This window comes from Helicoverpa zea, chromosome 11 (assembly GCF_022581195.2).
Source record: "Helicoverpa zea isolate HzStark_Cry1AcR chromosome 11, ilHelZeax1.1, whole genome shotgun sequence".
Lineage (NCBI taxonomy): Eukaryota > Metazoa > Arthropoda > Insecta > Lepidoptera > Noctuidae > Helicoverpa > Helicoverpa zea.
The window spans coordinates 12694638-12716830 of NC_061462.1; the positions used below are offsets into that span (position 1 = coordinate 12694638).

Below are 22193 nucleotides of genomic sequence, written 5' to 3' on the forward strand. Positions count from 1 at the left end.
CGAGGACAATTGGTCATTGAAAATTAAATGACAAAAAAATTGTTGTCCCAATATTTTTGTGTTAGTACCTCAAGTAAATGACGTTTAACCGTCGTGTGTTTCAGAGTTTAAACCCTACTCTAGTTTTTCAAACATTTGTATCCAATCTTTACTAAAGAGTCACCGATACAAAAAGTGGATTGTAAAAATGTGTTTTGCCAACCTACATCCGTAATTAGATCCTTTTTATCAAGGCTCAAGGCCAATGTTATCACGTTTCCGCAAGCATTCATGTTAATAGTGCGACAGATTGCAGACAATGGATCAGAAGGATTAGCCAGCTACAATACGCTTGTATCCTTATCAATGAATGAGTTTCATTTCGATCGTGGAGTTACGAAACTGCAACTAAAAAGGGAATTGTATTTTTTTTGGCCAAATCTAAAATGAAAAGTGTAAGATGTAACACGTCACATTTCAAAAGGAAAGATATTCATAATAACTGTATCTTCTAAATTAGTTTACAGAACCAAGAAAGCTTCATAAACATGCAGGTTATTATTACCTATCTTCACCAAATACCTCGTACCTAGCAAATATAGCATCAAAAACCCTAAACAGATTAGTCTTAACGATTAGAAATAATCTTAAAATACCGTCTCACCGTCTCACAACCTTGTGTTATCCCCTTAAAGTTCAGTAACGGGATTGTTGACTCCTGCATCCAGCGTCTGGGCTCAGGGGAGGTTATTTAATTAAAGGGTGCAAACTACCTCTACAGATCTGTTATATTCTTAGTGGTAAGTGTTATTAAAAGTTAACTGTGTTCATAAACTTGCTGTAAGTAAAATACTATCTTTTTGTATAATATTTCTTGGCTAGGGGTAATAGTTATCGCAGATATTGAAATAAATAATGAAGTTACAGTAACTAAAGCGTTATGAAGAATAGCATATTAAAGAATATTTGTTTCAAAATAACTGCGATATTCGCTTACATTTTTGGCTGATGTGAATAAGGTTTGAATCATTTTTCAAATAGTATCTGTGCTTGATTCACATCAAAACAAATTTCCATTCAGTACTTACGTACTTACCAACACAAACGATTGTACACTATCTTGTCTCTCGTAAATATTCCCTTTGTTCCACTTTCCCTTATCTCGACACCCCCTAAATAAGGGGTAAATAGGGGGCAGTTTGGCGATATTGAGAGTTAGTGGCAATATCCGCCAGGGGGCTCAGCTGGGCTTAACTGAGTGTCTACGTGACCCATGGATTTTCGGAGGCCCGGGTGCACACTAAGTTTTGGTAGCGTCTTAAGTGGTTTCATAGGTTTCATTTATAAAATAAATAACAGTAACAAGGGGCATAGGCAGGAATATGAAAAATCGTTGGATAACAATTTGATGCAGTACGCTTTTGTTGTCATCAAATCTACCTAGAACAGAAAACTGGTTTTATTACTGGGAATCTGAAAGAATTTTCAGGTACAAAGCTACCTTAAATAAAGTAGCTACATTAAGGTGCAAAAAAGAGCAATCGCCACAGATTAATTAGGCCCCTAATTTATCAGCAGTGATCAATTCTAGCCAACGCTTTGTCACGGATCCCGACATGTCACCCTACTCGTAATGACCAAGCTCTTAATTATATGTTCACCCTTACCGAATTCATTTGTACTTCGATACATTTTACAAATGATGTGAGGGCGGGATATTGTGTAATGTTAGGATGCAGCTAGCGTCAGTGGGAGAGAATAATGCGTTATATTTTGTGGACTAGCGTATGTCAGCGGATTTACTCGTGTTCCGTGGGATTATGGGCGCACTGAAAGTTATTTTTGAATCGGACCAAGCATCCATTTTATGTAGTGATATTTTAGTTGTAAATTCAATTTCATAATAAGATCTGAGGTTTTCTTTACAGCTACCTATAGTTTGTTTACTTAACACGTTTAGTAAACAAACGTCTTTGCGTTTCAATAACATAGGTACAATTAATAATAATTTTATCCGATGGCGTCATTCATAATAATATTTGATGTAGGTATTTAATTAACACATAAAATTTTAATGTTTAGTGTATTTAATTAATAACAATTAAAAGATAAAGATAATACCTGCGTAAAATGCGCAGTGAATATATCAATTAATCATAAATGTGACCTCTTGTTAAGAAAATAAGGTTCATTTTCCCAAAAACCAGTGACAAATCCAGCAGATTGGTGTCTGTGGTTTCAATAAATTATCGTCAATGTCGTCGGGGATAGATCGCTTTGTCAGGAGCGAGGATCGTGAAATTAGATGAACTGTCATTAGAACGGCTAAGCTCTAGAATTAGAAGTCTAGTAGAAGATGCGTCTGTGTGACTGAAATACACCGTCCCTCGTCGAATTTATGATATTTTTTGCATTCTACAATAACTACATTACATTAAACATCAATAGAATTAAAAGCTATAATTTATTCTTTATGTTTTCTGTATAACACGCATGTTTAAAATATTTAAATGTACTATTATACAGTGGTTATCGACCGTGGTTAACATAAAGGTCAACATTGCATATTCTATCTACATGTTGTTTAATACAATGAAAACTGTACATTAAAGTTTCAAGTTTAAACCAATTCCATTGTGCATTTTAATTACAAGTGGCTTCCACCAGTAGTTTCAGTACTTGCCGTAACTATGTGGGGATAAAAAGGTCCTGTCCTATGTTCGTCTGCTTGTTCTAAGCTAGCTCTCCACCTATTTTCAGATAAATCGGTTCAGCTGTCCCTAGTATAGTGCAATTAACATGAGCTTTTTCTACTTACTTGTACCTACTATAAAATATATAGTTTGTATTGTAGCAAGTCAACAATGCCCATAGTTACAACCCATAGCGACACATAGTCTTGAAAAAACTATCCTAAAATATATTCCTCTCCGCTTTACGAAAGGTGAAACTAAATTGAATACAAACACATTCTAACTGAATACAATGCATATAATATTTCTATGGTAGGTACAATAAATCTGTTCGCAATATTAATTGTAATTATTATAACATCCCCTACCTGTGCGGACAGGTGTAACTTCACACGAGGCTTGGCTTTCTTATATTATACCCTGTAAGAGAAGCCGGGGTCAATCAATAGTATGCTGAATTTGCGTGTGGTTTTTTGTTATAGTGTGTTTTGTGTATATTTTTATTAAAAACCAAAATTTTAAAACCAAAATCAGCTCAATCGGCCCAGCCGTTCTCGAGTTTTAATCAGACTAACGAACAACAATTCATTTTTATTTATACACACAGACAGACGACTGTGTGTAATTGTAAAAACTGGATCGATTCAGGATTTATATTAGCACAATTAAGAGGGTGAATTTTCCACCTCTCTTTATCGCAAATGAACAGGTGTAACCTACTAATATTTACAAAAAAATGTTTTGATTTTATTTCAACTGTGGTTCATAAAGGTTAATTATACCTAACAAAAACTACTATGGTTTATTTTTAATTGTACAAAGACTAAAATTAATTTGGTTTTTGATATTCCAAGCAATTAATAAACAGTTAACAAACCCCTCGATAGTTTAATAAAGAGATAGAAATCAGAATAAACTTCCTAACGACAGAATTATGCCTCCCTTGATTATTATATGTCGTGTCGAAGTACTGAAGTGCTGCTTACTCGATACTAATAACTTCTAATATTATTTAGATTATGTCAACTTTAACTCGCAGGTACAAAGTTTTGACTGTGATTACGTTTAAAAGCATGACAATGAAATAATTAGGCGATTAAGAAGATTAGGTATAGCTTTAGACTTTAGGTTTTTCCCGTCCCTTAAAGGAATACTTCAAATATGTATATAACCGACCTTGATAGAGAGGCAATCTAAAACCGGAAGACTCTTTCAAATTGGATAATTCCAGAAAGTTGTAAGCAAACTTTTCAGCTTTTGATTGTCGATATGTATTTTAAATCAACGGTGGTAGGTAACAGCTTCTTTGAATTTAACTTTCTTTTCTAAATGACATAACATCAGTCCATTTTTTACTGGCTTTTTAAAACCAAGTATAAAGTAGTAGCACCAGCATTAAACCCATGTCATTTCACACTGAGGTACTAAAAAAAAAGCTTTTAAAACGCCACGTAACTGCATTAGGCACGTGCTACTCTGCCCACCCCGCGTACGTGAAACGGCGTAATGTAATAAAAATGGTCGCCGCTGCTGAACCTAATTACCTATCTCGTGTGATGTTACGGAGATTAAAGTATATTGGCTGCAACTTGCACTTTCTCAGCTCGACAGTGCTACTTTTTATGCTATAGTCTTCCTTAATAAATGGGGTAGCATTGAATGAATTCTTCGGATCGGTTCAGTAGTTCCTGAGATTAGCGCGTTCTAGCAAACAATCAAACAAACACAAACAAGCTTAATCATAAAAGTATCATATATTCAGATTATATACTGTACCTATTTCAAATTAACTTATAACCATTATTTCAAATTGGTCATTTTGCAATTATTACTTTGGATAATGTGGTTTCATAAAACAGCCAAATGAACATAAATGATAATAAATACAAAAAGAATTAATAGATGTACTCTATTAGTCAAAGAACTAATATTTCAAATGAGAATATGCGTTTGTTCACAGGATGAAACTGCAGAACCAATTTAGAAACAAACATAAGATGAGCTGGCATTTTATTCAAGTACGAATGTATATCCTACTAGTCGTTCTCCGCGGTGTCATCCGCTTCCCGTGGGAACTACTATCCGTACCGGGGTAAAATATAGCCATGTTACTCGTGAAGTAGCTTTCCAACTGTAAAGAATTCTTCAAATCATTTCAGTAGGTTAAGAGCCTTTACAAACAAACATAAAAATGTAGTCTCTTTATTATATAACTATAGATGTTTGAACTAAAGCTGTTATCGTAAGAAGAAAACACAAACAAAAATGAATTTATATTGATGTTGGTTCCGCTCCCGCTTCCCGCTGACTGCATGGCCCGCGGCGAGGCGGGGCGTTGCCATGGCGACACAGGTGCGATCGATCGCAGGTGCTGCACGGCGCACCTCTGTTTGTGTGGGTGTGACACACACGTACATCATGTCGGATTTGCATTATAGATTACGGTGATGTGCAGTTTTCAATAGGTAACTGTCTGATGGTATACGTTTCAGGACCGGTTTACATTCAGTCTGTAAGACAGTTTCCCATCCTTTAAATCATCTCCATCAGATCCACTTTTCCATCCACCATCAAGGTCATTCTTGGAAAGAGAATGTACAAAAAAATCACATTCGCAGTTATTATAATATTCGTTGAGATATTTACACTTGTATGATTTACAAAGATATAGATAGTTGCACATTGTTTTTCGTTTTGCTTTCAGCTTTAAAAAAATGCAACAATTATGCAAGTGCGATTGTATAGGAACATCCAAGAATTACTCGTTGCTAAATCAAAAGTCTGAAAATCAGGCTTAGCAGGGGGTATCGGGTTGCCTGCATGCTTAAGTTGGTTGAAAACATCAGTTAGGCAGTCGCTCCATGTAAAACACTGGTACTTAGCTGCATCCGGTTAGACTTTAAGCCGACCCCAACATACTTAGTTAAAGTCTAGACAAATTATGATGTAATTTTGCAATGTTACAAAACCTGGCACCCCAACTTACCTTAAAACAAAACCTTTCTCTCGCCACTCTTATCCTAACTTTATAAGTAGCATTATAACACATCTCGTCGGAGGGCACCGGGAGTGACGCGTACCTCTCAACTCCTCTGGGACACGGGGGCTAGTGGCTCAGTAGCCAGATGGCTAGTGTATACTTTATTGTGTTTACTACCCTCGAGTCCCGCTAGATATTTGGAAGGATAGTAGACGTAGTTTTGTTTTTGATGTCTGGGAGTGCCTTAATTTCATATCCTATGGGCTCCGAAAGCTGATTCGAAAAATTATTTCACTTGACTTGGAAAACTGCACTATTCCTGAGTATCATGGGTTACATTTTATACTACCAGACACAGGTAAAACCTTGGGAGAACGACCAGTACTCTATACTATGTAACAGCAATTTACCCACGTATGCTCGTTGCACTTATAATAATAGAATTCTAAAAGTAGGCCCGCAAAATGAATAGCTAAAGAAATCTTAGTTACGTAATTAATTCAAGCAAATAACCCGGCATTATTCTGCATTGTTCTCACAGTATTAATTATTTCCGTGTAAAACAAGAGCGGACAGTAAAACGAAGAACAAATCCGCCACAACTCTACATAGAGCAGAGACTAACGACGAGCGCTAACGAGCTCTACCGAGTCTCTGTAGAACTGTAGGTAGAGCAGCTGTATAGCTTGTGATAGATTGTATTTTTTTCAAGATACTTAAAATAGTTGTGGTCGCCTTGAGCAAGCGCGGTTGATTAAAGGTAATTTCTTATCTTTATGAGAAGAGGCCTGTGCCTGGTAGGAGGACAGTAGGAATCTCAATATAATGGGAATCCTAGGTCAAAATAATTTCTCTAATGAACTACATTTTCTGTCGTATTTTGAAACAATTTTATATTTATCAGTCGATAAATCTTTTTTTCCTTTCACAGATATACTGGAAGTGATTTCTTTAGAAATAAGCTTCAAGTACCTTTGTTTTTGTCTTTCATGTTGCCTTTCCTTATCGAGTGTGTACAAGTGTACAAAGAAATCATTTTATAAGTAAATGATGAATTCGGTCAATATAAAATTAATTTTGCTACAAAATAGGAACGCGATACAAAGTTAAGCCTGTTAGCATAGCCTTGTATAATGTATAGTTAAAGTTTATTTTGTAGCTGGAACATAAAATAAACTGTGTTTGCATATAATGCGGTTTCAGTAAGGTCACGCGCAAAGGTCACCGTCTCTTATCTAGACATATTGCTTAATGTCATCGTAAAGATAAATGGTTAAGCGTTAGGTATAAAACCTCTAGTTGTAAAAATAGGTATTTAAAAAGATGGACTATTCGGATTTTTATAGTATCACAATTAAAAAAAATCGTCTGCATTCGGTGAGTCTGGAAATCTATCGATTGGAAACAGACAAGGCAGTTGATGATTTTAAATATAATTTTGAATATTTTTATTTGATGCAATGTACACACTATATATACAAACTTAAACTACTTATCTTTATACAAATCTAAAAATAAAATACTATATACAAAATATATATAAACATAAAACATATATAAAAGAACATCGATTAGGCGTCGAAGTATTCCTCCGCATCCAACTGTCCTTTGAATGGAAACATAAATATGTACTCAAATAAAAAATAATATAGTTTCGTCTCAACAGAAAATATTCTAAAACACAAATGAGTCACATTAACAATAGTTTAGAGTTCTCTGTTGTATTTTTATACAACCATCACAATATATTTTGTATAACTACCCTATTATGAAACATTATGCTTCATTCATTTAAGTGGCTACGTCACGCAATTTGCTACGACGCTACGCAGACCGCTGACGTAGCACGTTGCTACGAAGTGCTACGCGCTACGAAAGAATATCGTTCTAATGACTTGGAGAAAAATGGTAATTCTGAGAAAACCTAATGGAAATATATGAGTGATGAAGTAAATTAACGTCGATTGTACGGATAAGGGTAAATGTTCAGTGAATAAAAATTATAACAACGTGGAGAACAAAATCACTAGCGGAGGTGTTAAATTATAAACTCCAACTAGGTCATCTACAGACACTCTTGAGTTATCAAAAGAGGTGGAAACTTTGCCCTTCTGATTAATGGTTATAGATGTTAGCTGTAAAATATCGAGGTCACGCCTACCACTTAGTAACACAAGGCTACTGCGATGGACTATAAAGGGGCCCCTCTCTCATGGAAAAAGAAAAACTAGCCATTGATTTTTTTCTGCCAAATAGGCTGGACATATCCTCATGCAGAGTAATTGCGGAGATAGTTGTTTATACTACATTATTTTTATGTACCTACTAGTTTCTGTGTATCCAAGTAGGAGTATTAAATTGAGGTAAAGTATAATACTAATATTAGAAATGCGAAAAAGAATAAAGGTGCTGATTCAAAAAGTTTGTATGTATTGTTGCTTGTTCCTCAAAATAGTTGAATGCATTTTCATCAACTTGGAAGTAATGTAGTTTATTCGTCAGAGTCATATTTAAGTTATTTTTTATGCGTTCGCGTGAAGTAGTTCCCTCAGGAAGCGGGTGAAACCGCCACCTGAAGCCAGTCATTATATTAATAGCAATAAGGTTTTAGATACAAATTAAAAAAAGAAAACCGTTTCACATTACATAAACAATCCACATATTATTTATGGAACCGCTTACACGAACACAAAGCCAACAATCTGTATGAACTTGAGAATTTAATAACTTCAGTTAGGGTTGCCACGCGGCGCCCTCGTTAAATTCTCACGGGTTTTTGACCCGCGCCACCCCTGCCTTCAATTATCAACGCTTTTTTTAAAGAAAATAATGAGGATGTGATTTATTGATTGAACAAATCCACTTGACAACATACTTGACAATGTATTTTTTTAGAGTACACCAACTGCTGACATATTTTCATGGTTCGTGTGACTGTTATTATTTTTAGACTCATGACATCTCAATAGACACAATTGATATATATCTTTATAGAACTTACCATGTATTTCCACGTATCCATAAGTCTTGAACCTCTCCTACTGAGTTAAACATGCATGTAGTGGGAGTGTACATTTAGATTTCTAAAGCTTGCAATATGGTTTACATACCTTTAAGCATAAAGCTCCCCAACTGAGCTAAATATACTTTTAGCATTTGTCGTCAATAGTGAACCACAAAACCTCCTTAACTTCAGTGAGGTGGTGTTAACCAACTGTGGCCATTCCTTCTTTTCATAGCTTGAATAGGGTATGTCATAATATTAATAAATTCACGATAATTCTCAATAAACCTACGCAAAGTATCATTCATGTTATTAAGGTACAAACCAGACATGTATAATTGCTTTTCTGAAATTTCGGCTACAGATACACAACCCTTTTAACAAACGGGGAAGAGCGTTTGTAACACAGCATCGCCCCCCGGCTCCGCTCGCACTCGAGCTAACAAGCCGGCTCGTTGAGTGCCGTCGATGTCTCTCGTGTTTGTTCCTGTTTTATTCAATGCTCTATTGTTTTTATTGAGAACTGATCAAGTGGGGGTCTTCTGTGGGATAATATTTTTATAGAACTGCTGTTAAAATTAGTTTGTAACGGTATGCTTATCAACTTACTGCGAGACTTTTTAAACTGCAAAGTGCAACAAATCCACTATAGTGAACTTATGAAAACTGAAAATACTACAGTAATTTTGTTTGTCCAATTAGAGCATATTTAAAACCACTGCAAAGTATTTTTTATCTGACATGCTTTTAAAACAGCACTGAATTTTAAAATATGTGTTCAGAGTTCAGTGTTCCAAATTTAATTTAAATAAAAGTTAAATTCTGCATAATGCATTATAGTTCGGCCATTCAGAGAATGCGTTCCTGACACGTCGCGATTGAACTGACGACGTAACTTTGCAATGGCGTTGCAGTTACGATAAAAATATTTTTGCTGGTTGTTTACCGTTTTAACAATTGAGGAGCATTAAAACAACATTATTATATCAATAATCAATGAATGTAGTTACGTCGTCAGTTCAATCGCGACGTGTCAGGAACGCATTCTCTGAATGGCCGAACTATAACCAATTTATCAAAAAGAAGTGATTAAGTTTAATATACAAAACACATTAATTACCGCCATCTCCCTGAGTAACGACTATCAAGATAACATTATTCCATGTTTGTCTCATCCCGTCGCACAATTATACGGAACACGTAGACCCCACTAATTTAACTAATTACTACTGATAACAAACTCACCGCACCCTGCTTCACCCCTATTCAAAACTACAATGCAATTTCAACTTTATTCCTTTGCCACTAAAACTTAAAACTTAAAACAGAATAGCTATGAAGATGGGGCTTTTAACATAACTTTGCTTCGGAAATGGACTTTAATCCGCCGCATTAAAATTGGAAATCGATTGAAATTTATTTAGTAAACTTCTCGGATAAAGAGAATAATTTCCGCTATTCGAAATTAAGCTGAAAATTTAAGGGCGTAAGGTTTACTTTTGTCTGCGCTTAATCTGAAATCAGTGGGGTCCACTAATTGCTTGATTTGAATTTGGAATAACATTTACAGAACCAGGGTTGCAGGACCGTTTAGATGGTATAATCTGTAAAAATATTTTTGAATTTCCTTTTTGAAATTCTATATTATAAAAGTTTTTATTTGGGTCTGTCATAAAATGTCACATGGGTTTTTATTTCGATTATACTGCCTACTTCAAAGAACTCTGTGTCTTTCAAAAACGCAATTTATTAACATGAAAATAACGTTTCCTAAACATGAAACGATAAGGCTGAAAAGGTTTTAGAAATAAAAATAAAAACAATTATTATTTTTTGTCGTAACAATTTTATTCGATCACTGATTTTGATTTTGACCACTTTACATACAACTAGAATAGAATATGTACGGTTATAAGTTATTTTGTCGTAAGTATCTAATAATCTGATAATCACTCACTAGCTAGATGCGCGATACATTGAAATATACATTCACTTATAAACATGATACACTTTTCTAAATACGTATTTTTGAAATACGCAACTCGTTTTTGAGTGACTCCATATTTTGTATTGCTTTGATGGTGTTTTCAAAAGACTTGGTCTTTTTTTCATTTAGAAAAGAATAACATATTTATTCAGTAGATTTAGTTTCTAAACGAGCAACCAGTTATATTACATAGCTATTCAAAAAGCCATAACATATACAATTTCAAACAACAGAAAATTAAAGACAAATTTTCAAAATAACAATTATTTTACATTTGAAAGTGTTCAACTATTTCTCTAAGTCTATTCTATGTTACCTAGAATGCATGAATTATGTATAGTGATAGATATTCCTACTGATTAGATTTCATATTTAAGATGATTTATTTATCTATTTTTTATTCTTAAAGTACGCTTAACATTAATAATATTATATTTTATATAAATATATATGTTTATTTACTTATTATTTCAAAAAGAGCGATACTTATACAGATACATATATAAATATTATAGATACATAATATAGTTATAACCTAGATTAGATGATATTTTAATACTCAGTATTAAGAGCATTACATTACTGTTATTTATAAGCTACATTGAAATAAACCTCTACTAGAGAGAATCTATAGTAAAGAGAAAAAAAACCTCCTCCATTCTGGAAAGAAAAATAAAAACTATTTCTGAAAATGAAAACTTTACTTAAATAAATTTAAATACATTTTAGCTGTACTTCAAATAAAAAAATCTACATTAAATTGAAAAATATAATTAATCTGAGGTATTTTGAGTATAATTATCATGATTGTCTTACCCTAAAAAGCTTCTAAAATTACCTAACATGTTAAAGTTAAACTTACGTGTAAGTCAGTATGGTTATTCTAAACAGCTGTTTGATCAGCCAATTAGTCTAGTAATTTATGAATTATATTACCTACATATGTATGAATATATTTCAAGCTTCATAATCCTAAAAAGATACGCCTACTCAAATATAAAAAAATCCTCATTAAGCAACTTTTCTGATATCAAATAATTGGTAACACCCGGTAACACGTAACATGAAATGTAAGTAACTCAAAATTACACAAATAATCAATATTGTTTTCTTTTTATTTGCAACATTATTTGATATCTTTGAAATGATCGGAATACGGCGTATCTTGCAAAAAATATTGATACGATTTTCGCAACTATGATAGAATGATACGAACTACGATATTATGATAGACTAGTAGTTAATATTACTATTTGGTATATAACTGTACTTATCACTCATACTTGTGTGGGTGTCGTACTCATTATATGTACAGCTTTATATATTAATTAGCATTATAGTAATACACTACTGACACTGACTACTCTACTGTGGTAGAAAAAAACTTTTTCAAACAACTATTGTTTTGAGATTTGAGATTTAGATTTTGATATAATTTAATTCTAGATGTAATTGTAAAAAATTCTTATTTTAAGTAGTACGTAGTCCAAACTATATTTGTACGTCTCACCATAGACAGAACATAGCGCACTATTTTATTTAATTTTAAGATCTACACTTTATGTATACCTATGTTTTACAAATAATAAATACTTTGACTTTGACTTTGACTTTGAGATTAAATGCCTAAACACTTCGTAGGCAAACGATTTTATGACAAGAATTTTAAAATTAAATATTTTGATATTTTTTTGGTGCTACTAACTACCTACTCAAAATATTTAAATGATTAAAATCATTTGAATTAAATGCGATTTAAAATATGTTGCACTTCTGATGATAAAATTCAAGAAATAAATAGTCATGCTTAGGAAGTTCTCTACGATACGGAAATAAGAATGGAGTGATATTGGAAATGCATTAAGATCTAGATGAGTATGTGACAGTTCCTAAAAGTACGTTTATAGATAGTAGTAGATCTAACGGACGGGTACTGACCTAAACTGGGGTCTACTCCAAGTCAACGAAATGAAATGTGGATCAAGTTTCTATAGTGATCCTTCTATAGTGACTCTTAGAAGGGTATGAGATCTAACATTTTACGATAAAATCGTGATCTTGTTTTTGCAAATATTACCGAGTTCAAGTATTTTTTTTCCAGCTCATGGAAAGGCTAAGAAAAGTGACCAAGAATTTTAGGATACTTAGATCTTCGACTACTTTTTTCGTTGAGTTAATAAGAATTAGAGTAGACCCCGTGAAAATGTGGCTGCAAATGATAATGCAACAGTGACTGATGATAATCTACTTATTATTTTGAGACGCATTTTTCGGCCACATCGATTCGTAACAATATTATTATTTCTTGATATGTTTGATATATAATTGAGAAAAATAAAAGGTTTATCAGTTATAATCCTGATGGTAACATAAAGGCGTGGTATAGAGTTATATGTACCGTTTGCAGCCACAATTTCACAAGAAACACCGAGATAAGGATTATATTTGATACACGACATACAAGTATTACTAGTAATAAGTAGGTATATTCTCAAGCCGAAGCCAAGAAAATGCTAATGCTAACAATTGTGCGCATTCTTAGCAAAGATAAAAATATGAAAATTAGCGAGGCGAGGAATATCAAACAATGACGTTTTTTATAAGAAGTTTTTAAAGATTATTTTCCAACTCGTACTTAGCAAATGTTTTGTAATATTGCTTGCCAGATACAAAGGCTGTTATGCAAATTCAAACTATGCTATATGTTTTTAATTATTTCATAGTTTTTTTTCTTTCAAGGCTATGTACTGTTTCTGGTGAAAGCTTTTGTTCTCTGAGTTAATTAATCATAACTTTCCTCATTGGATTTGTAAAGGCAGCACAAGATATAAAATGGGAGTAAGTATACTCTACAATAAGATGAAGTTAGTAAGAAGGAATATACATCTATTGAGATTTACGAAGAAGATCGATAGAAGATTGGAAAGCGTTAAGAATGAAATTAGCGAAGAAGTTTTGAATAGTTTGTGTTCATCACAGCGACTATCAAAATAAAATTCTTAGCACTCTTAAATCATATTAAAAAAATGTTTAGCAATTTTGTGGCGCTTTGTGATACAATAATGCGCCTATTGGGCTAGCACTTGGCGTAAATACGTTATATGCAACGCTTTTCATAATACGTGTTTTGCAAAAAATATTGCCAAAAACATCAAGATAGTTAGCGTCTTTGATGTCATACATAATTTTAATTAATGAAGAAAATAATATTGAACTGTATTTATAAGAAAATATAAATTATTTTAAATTAAACAATAATTACGTATTTAAAATAATTACATCTTCAAATAAAGAAAACTTTCGAATTCAATATACGGTATATATACTGTGTAAATATATAATTTTATATTATATATATAAATTCAATAAATGAAGATCGAAAAATCTATATAGAAGTGCACGTGTAAACCACAAAAGACAACATTCCTATACACAACGCTATTACAATCAATCTTATTATAAAAATATACGTTTAAGTATAAAAAGTTAAGATTGTATAATGTATATCTAAACCTAATGATATGTCTGCGATACTGGCGGTTATTGCTGATATAATAGTACACAATGTAATAGTAATAGTACAATTATTAATAATTGCACACACGATATTTCACAATACACAACTTAATACATTGCTATTATTCACTTCTGAGTTCTGATCGCGACATTGTGAATCATTTGTGATCAGAATACAACTACTATTGAATAGTATATTCATCATTGTTGTGGTGTTTTCAATAATTCATTAATTGGAATTGACCACACTACCACCCACAGGTTTGATTTACTCAACTTTTAAATAAATTACGGAATATCTACCGTTTCAGTACCCGCACACTGCAAAATTTTAATCGGCCGATAGTTGTTTGGGCGCATAATGAGCCACCATGGTATCCGCTTTAACCTTGAAGCTGGGTGGTAGTCCGCACATTACTAAGATCAGGTATTTATCGTTGTATCATACTTTTTATCTCTTTGGGAGAATAGATGAAACACATGGTCCCGGTCAGAACTCACAAAGCAATTTACTTAAATATACAATAAATATTACTTCTCTGTGCTCACAATCTACTAATTAATTGAATTTCGGGAGAATTTGACACGAAAATTGACTCTAAACTTACAAGTACTCACGAGAGAGGTCCTTTGATCTCCACTCTGTCACAAACATGATATTAGCATAAATACATATTTTATGCAGAATTAATCGAGCGAGCCTCGTACACGTGAAAATTATTTACGAATAAATTATTTTAACGATGTACTTCACAAGCATCTTTTCAATCTAAAAAATAGTTCCTCTCTCTAATCTAACAGTCGAAAGTATAAAATGTTTTGTGCGAAACAATGAAGAGTTGTGCTCCTGACACTACGAACGCTATTGTACTCTGCAGGCTAGGTACTAATTCACAAATTATCATTCAATGAAAGTACCATTTTTGAATAATTCGAAAACTATTCCGGATGTTTAGTTTTGGAGTCGGCAACTGATTAACCTTAGCAATTTTTACGACAATAATAATTTTAACGAATATTATTCACAATAATCACTTTTTACTTTATACACTCTCAATTGACATGTCGGGCTCGTCACGTTTTCTTGTACAATTATTTTAGTTATCTTTTAATTTTGACTCTTGTTGCTCAGTCGTCTGCGAAATGTTACTGGTGTCCAACAGACGAGAGGAGGGACGGCTTCCATTTGTCACGATACTTTAACTTTCTCTTCATATCAGGGACTTTCCGCTTTTGAATTTCACTTTTAGAATTCATTCACGCATATTTCTTTTGGGATATTTTTTAGCCAAATTGTCGAACAAACTTTTACATGTTTTTGCAAGCAAAACATGATTTCTCCCACCAAAATGTTTGTCTTAACGAAAACCTTGGAAACCATTTCGTTAATTCCACTTCCATGTTGTAACTCACCTCCTTTCATTATCAATTTCATGTTTTCAAATACAATTGTTTATCATCTTCACAAGAAACTTTGATCTTTACATTTAATCATTTGATCTTAAGCTTTGATTATTTTCAACTCTAATTAACATTTCCCCATTTATGAGTAATCGAACATTTTGGTGACTTTAATCTTTTAATAGTTATGCCTTTTCCCCTTCCCTTCCCTCGTCCAGTGGCCACCCCCTTGCTGTGTGCCGGCGGTACATACCTACCTCAGTATAGTCAACGACAGATACACTAACTACTCCTGTACATATACTTACACAAAATATACTTTAAATTATAATTACATTACATTATGTATAAGTAGCTTACTTACTCTAAGTGAATCAAAAGATTCTGATATGTTTCGTTACCTTGGTTGCAACTTATCACGTTGATTCTAACTTAAGTTACCACTAATTGATATTATAATTGATATTAATTGAATTAATTGATATAGAAGCGAGATACGATGATACTTACGCTTAAACTAGTATTGCTGATAGCAAACGAGAGTTACATGTTATCATATCTAAAAATATACTTTAAGTAACATCGCATTGTGAGATATAATTGAGTAGAGAGCTAGTTCTCATAATGCTACGATATGATAATGATTATGTACAGTCTCAGTAACATTTTTACGATCCCACTTTAGTAATTTGTACAGAGACGTTAATGATAATTTGTCTTCTGATCAAACTATTGATGTGTTGTAGTAAGTGCCAAAAGTTACAAAATAATATTTTAGGCCCTTACATTAAACGTGCGTTTTATCGTGTTTGTGCTGGATTTAAAATATCTACCTTACACCTAGTCTAGACTACTTAGCGACATAATGTGGGAAAAACTTTTATATGTAGTTAGAATATGTTTTCCATTAAACATGGTTCGATATTTCCCGAGCTTAGTTAAACATGGAAACACGACAAAAGCGGTAATTTTTGGATAAATTGCAAATATTTTGTAGCCAATTTTTAACCTTAATTTAGTAGAAATAAGGTTACGTTTGCCTCGATATAATTTTGGTACATAGAGTACATATTTTTCAGCGTTTGCTATGTTTCCACACTCTTTTATTTCCTTACAGATTATAATATAGTTTATATATTCTCACATCAGATATAATTCTATATACTATTAGAAGGCATAACAGTTGTATTTATATCAGAACAATATCAACAAGAAAACAACGGGTGACAACAATGGCCATTTTGGGTGACAACTTACATGCCTTAGAATTATGTCATTATCGAACTTGTAACCTTACGAGCGAGATGGCATTTTACAGATACCTCTATCTCACTTTATCACGTACTTTTTTACTAAAGTAGTGCTTACTTAATAATTTAATTTATTCTTAATATTTAAGTGATATGTTTAGCTCACATGGCAATTTAACTATTTGATTTTAAAATTTCAACAATGTTCTTTTGGGTTAAAAATGCTTAGACTTGAGTTCAAGTCTTTTAAACTCGTTCAAGCCATGTTACTGAGGCGTGCCATATAAAAGTTATAAAATTTCCGTAATAGCAATCGATTTTTACCCTCAACTTTTCGTTGTTTAGTTATCATGCTGTACTCAAAACTAACACTTTATATTTTACTATGTACTTCTTTAGAGAACGTACCTGCCTTTCTCTCCTCGTACTCTTCCATCTTTGTCAACATTCAATTCTTAAACGTTACTTATTGCCATCCAAAGCAACCATTGATAGTTCACCCGATAAATAGTCTACATTACAAGCACAGCTAGGTAATAGACATCTATCTGACATTAAATAACTCGCCGATATATTACGGCTCAGTGATCGAAGTTCTAGTGCCAACTGTCACCTTACATTTGCTTGCGAGGCTACACTTTACTTTTGAGGTTACATTCTTGTAACCCTACAAGAAAATATTATAGTGACCATAACCTTTAAAAATCTTGCTTTTTGTTCCTAGGTATTGAATTTGTAACATTGGTCGTAAGTGCACAACGCACGCAAATCTATTTAACAGTTAGCGTCTACCCAAATAGGACATTTATAATTACACAACAAGTAAATTCAAAAATATCGACAACAACACTGATTTTGGAGCGAATTAGAAGCCTTGCCTGAAGGGGTTCTTTATAGTCGGCTGAGGCGCGGGGGCCGGGGCGGGGGCGGGCGCGGGCGCGCCTCCCGCTCTGAAGGGATTGCTGGCTGTAGGCTGCGGCTGTGCCGGCAACTGCCTCTGCTGACTGTACTGCTCCTGGTACTCCTGCTGGTAGCCCTGCTGCGGCTGCTGCTGCTGCTCGTACCCTTGGCTGTAATTTTGATACCCACCTTGATACGACTGGTCATAATTGTACCCACCAGCTCCCGCATCAATATTAGACTCCTCAGTGCCAGCCACCTGACCGGACACGTTCGAGTACTCTAGATGATTCTTGTACTCGCCGTCCACGGGCCTCTGATCTTGCAAGCTATATGTTTGGTACTCCTTATCTGGCGGGTCAGCCATGAGGATATTAGCTTCATTCTCAAATGGCTTGAAGTCGTAAATATGACGGAGGTACATGAGCACTGGCGCGTATAATAGATTGCTGAAGGCAATGAACAAGTTCAGAGCTGTGAATCCTATAGCTTCGACCACTTCGCCAGCGATGATTGGTCCGACGGCGTAAGCGAAGGAGTATGATATGTCTGCGATCGCGTAGATGCTCCCGTACACAGATGAATATCTCACGTCCACCAAGTACCCGAGTGTTGGTAGTAGGGCTGTGTCAATGAGGGCGATTCCAAAGCAAATGCCACAGATGGGGATCATCAACATTTTGTATGAATTCGCGAAAGGTATTATGAAGCAACACAGGCCTTCCAGCGCGAGACCTCCGGCTGCCATCAACCACTGCTGCTGGGGATACTTTCTTGCCATCTTTACGGTAATGATGACACCAAGCACGTGAGGGAAGAAAGCTGGCAACCAAATCATACCAATCTTCCAGTTGTCTTTGGTAAGATTATCCTCCATCCAAAGTGAAATGGTTGGTTCCAGGAATGCTAACGCAACGTTGGACATCATCAGGGCGCCCGCGCAGACAGCGATGTAAGGATCCATCAAAAGCCTCCAGATGGGAGTGCTGGGAGGCTTGGGCTCTCTAGCTTCCTTCAGCTGCGTCTTCAGTGGTTTCATTACAAGCAACAGCATAAACCCGTCCATCAATGATATTAATGCAAGAATTAAAAATGGAACCTCCTTTCCTGCAAATTGGTATAAAGCGCCTCCGAATGGTGGAGCAACAAGGCAACCAAAGCTGATGAAGGCCAAGGCAATACCAAGGGCTTTAGATCTTTCATTTTCTTCAGTAAACCTATCAGCAATCATCGCCAGGCCTGAAGTGTCCGCGAACGCAGACCCTACGCCCTGCAAACTTCTCGCGAAGAATAACATACTGTAGCTCCGACCGCAGGCGAAGATCGATGTGGAGAGGAACATAATGATGAGTCCGATCATCATGGGTACGTCATACCCGATGCGGTCGATTAAGGCACCAGAGAATGGGTTGATCATGAGCTGCACGATAGCTTTAGAGGCGAACAAGACACCTGTGGCTGAGTCTTGGCCCTCGTGTGATGCTGGGATGATTTTGGTCGGTGTGATGGTTCTATTGCCCTCCCTGTAGGGTGCCAGCGTGACTACGTGGTCGTAGCCCGCCTCGCCCCACGCGCCGATATACCTCAGGTAGTCGGGGATGATGGGCACGATCACCATGTACAGCATGTTGTCGAGCAACAGCGCTATCGACACGATGACCAGGATGATCTTCCTCTGCGAGGTCGGCTCCTTGATCTTCTCCCAGAGTATCTCGCGCACCTCCCGCACCTCGAGGTTCACCATGGGGATAACCGCGTTGTCGATCTTCTGCCATATCGTCTGTGGTCCCTCCGCCATCTTGGATTCTTTGTATAACTTTTATATGATTCTATCTGTTGTGGGACGCTGTGCACATCTTCAGGGGAGGGCTAGTGTTGCCCTCGCGGAGTTATTTGCGTGTCGCTCACACATTTACGCGTCTTCCTTCAGCGGGACCCTCGATTAGGAGTTCGGAACCTGACAACAAACAGAAATGATCATTGTATTATCATTTCATGAGAAAGGGGGGTGCTGTAATGTTTCAAAAGGATTGTGAGTCGATCTTTGTTTCTGTTAGTTGTCGTTCCTCTGTCCCGAGTGGTCTTAGTTACGAGAGCTTCGATTTCCAAAGACGATTCAGAGTCCTTTTGAACACAAACACATTTCTTATTTATAAACAAAACATCACACATCACATTCGCACAAGATAATCATCAAAACAATATGCAATTCTCGTATTCATATTGAAAAGCGTGGAATCGAAATATTTTAACGATTCACGACGGTCGTTATACACATTACATTAAATTGAAATACATTCATGACCAGTCGAACTAATTAATGTATATTCAGCAACGTTGTATGATAAACCCTTGAAACATTAAATAGTTTACGCAGCGAATAAATTCACGGTTACACAATGAACTTAATTATGAAAAGTCTGAAGGTTTTAAATGTAGAATTGTGAGCAGTCGTTAGCCGAGGTCCGAGTGACGCTTTCATCCCTCACGGAGGCAGTAATTGTAACAACTTGTTTAACCGAAATCCAATTTGCGAGGTCCCCTGCCGCCGATCATTATAGCGAAGGGGCTTACGTCGCGTTCTCGTTTTTTCCTCACAAAACGAGGCGTTCAATCAAGAACAGTCTCGTGTTAGCTTTGACAGGTCATTCGATATATTTTTGCAAACATTTTCCTTAACGTATTTATTAAATGTCGTTAGGTGAAACAATTCTGTTGATGAGACAAGTCAATTGATTGGTCTCAATTGTGTTAAATAATTGTTTCAGTAACGACATGACTACAATTCATAGATTAATTCTTAAAATGATTTTATCCGAATGCTCCAGGAAGATGATTATATTTTATCTCCTATGGGACAAAAGATTTTACCAAATTTTATGTTTACCAAAACGTAAGGATTAATTAATCTGAAATTCTTTAAACAAAAAAAAATAGGAACTTCCATAAGATTACCGGAACGTGTCTCTAACAAAGAGAAAAATCTAATCCCTACATCTGGTTTAGAGGAAGCAATCATTTGAAGCCGTTCAATAGTCTGCCTACCCTCCTTTGTACACAGGCTCGTTAGAAACGCAAAGGGCGGAAAATCCCTAGCAAGACTCCGCACGACTACAGAATTTCAATGAGGAAAGGTAAAACGCGGAAGGAAAGAAAGAAAGTGATTAGGAGCTAGATTTTTCGTTGTTACTACGCCAATTTAAATAAAAAAATCAAGAACATTCCTTGATATGCTGTTATGTCTCAAAGACACACGAGTAATAACACACTGTAATTTTACAGACATGTGTTGTCATCATCATCCTCCGAGCCTTTTTCCCAATCACGTTGGGGTCGGCTTCCAGACATGTGTTGTAACAATGATAAAAATTAGGTAACCTAGGAAAAAAAAACAGTGTTACCAGTTACCAGACAAAAAACTCATCAATCAGTAGATTCTCAAACAAAATCAAATAGCAAAATAATCATTAAGATTCCACAAAGCACCCCACACTACAAAGTAGCGAGCCCATTAACAGTTTCAAAGAAATAAATAAAGCTTAGCTGTAAAACATAATGAAACGACATGAAACTCGGGCCAAGGCTGGTTCGCGCGGGTCATGGCGACGGTATGGTAAAAAGCATGGTGGGTTGTAAGGGTTTTGTGTGGTGCAAGTAATAGAAGTATAGGCTTAGACTTGTCTAGATTTGAATAGGTATCTAATAAATATTTACCATCAATATAATTTCTTGGAAAGAAATAAATAACATAAAGACAGGTGTAATACATCATAATAAAATGGTTAATAAATGAAAAATTATGTCCCCGCAAACACCAAAAATTCCATTGAATACATTAATTACATATGCTTGTTTTCGTTTTTAATCTTCATATCAAACGATATAAAATATTTTACCAGGAACTTCAATAAACGTTAACCTGAAACTTATCATAACTTGCGCCATCACGAGTTCAATGTAAAAGTAATCAGGCAAACTATTGGAGGCAGGAAGTGTCGCGTGCGGTCTGTACCTACCACTACTTGCGCCTACTTGGAACGAACCACATTAGCTGAACTTATGCAGAACAGTCTAAAGTGGGGTGAGGACGGCAGGTTACGTTAAAGAAGTGTAATTTTGGTGCATTGCATGTGACATTTGTAGTTGTAATCGTTAAGGTTTATTAGTCTTACCAAGGATTGCTTGGGTAATTGGGTTTTGGAGGTCAGATAGGCAGTTACTCCATGTAAAACACTAGTTCTTAACTGCATCCGATTAGCCTGAAGGCCGACCCAAGTATAGATGTGAAAAGGTTAGGTTTTAGCTGATGTGACTAATGTGTACCGTAGGCATGCCGTGGATGAAAGTTGAGCTTCTGCATTTATGGCATGAGCCAAAGAAAGGTTTTCTCGTTTAACTCTTCCTACAAAATAAATGGTATCTACCTGTAAATAAATGGTTAACAAACTGTGTATAAAACTGACGCACTGGTCAAAAAGCAAAA

At 35.2% G+C, this 22193-nt stretch overlaps 2 protein-coding genes across 2 annotated transcripts in view; both read right to left on the reverse strand.

Moving 5' to 3' along the window:
- Positions 1-17246, reverse strand: part of LOC124634718 (choline O-acetyltransferase) — a 43518-nt gene extending 26272 nt beyond the window's left edge. The window contains exon 1 of the mRNA XM_047170379.1: positions 17219-17246. Within this exon, the coding sequence (XP_047026335.1) occupies positions 17219-17246 (28 nt within the window). The remainder of the gene's footprint in view (positions 1-17218) is intronic.
- LOC124634587 (vesicular acetylcholine transporter) lies at positions 14652-19664 on the reverse strand. The gene has a single exon (XM_047170211.1). The coding sequence runs from the start codon at positions 19506-19508 to the stop codon at positions 17676-17678; it is 1833 nt and encodes a 610-aa protein (XP_047026167.1). The 5' UTR covers positions 19509-19664; the 3' UTR covers positions 14652-17675.
- Between the last annotated feature and the right edge of the window lie 2529 nt (positions 19665-22193).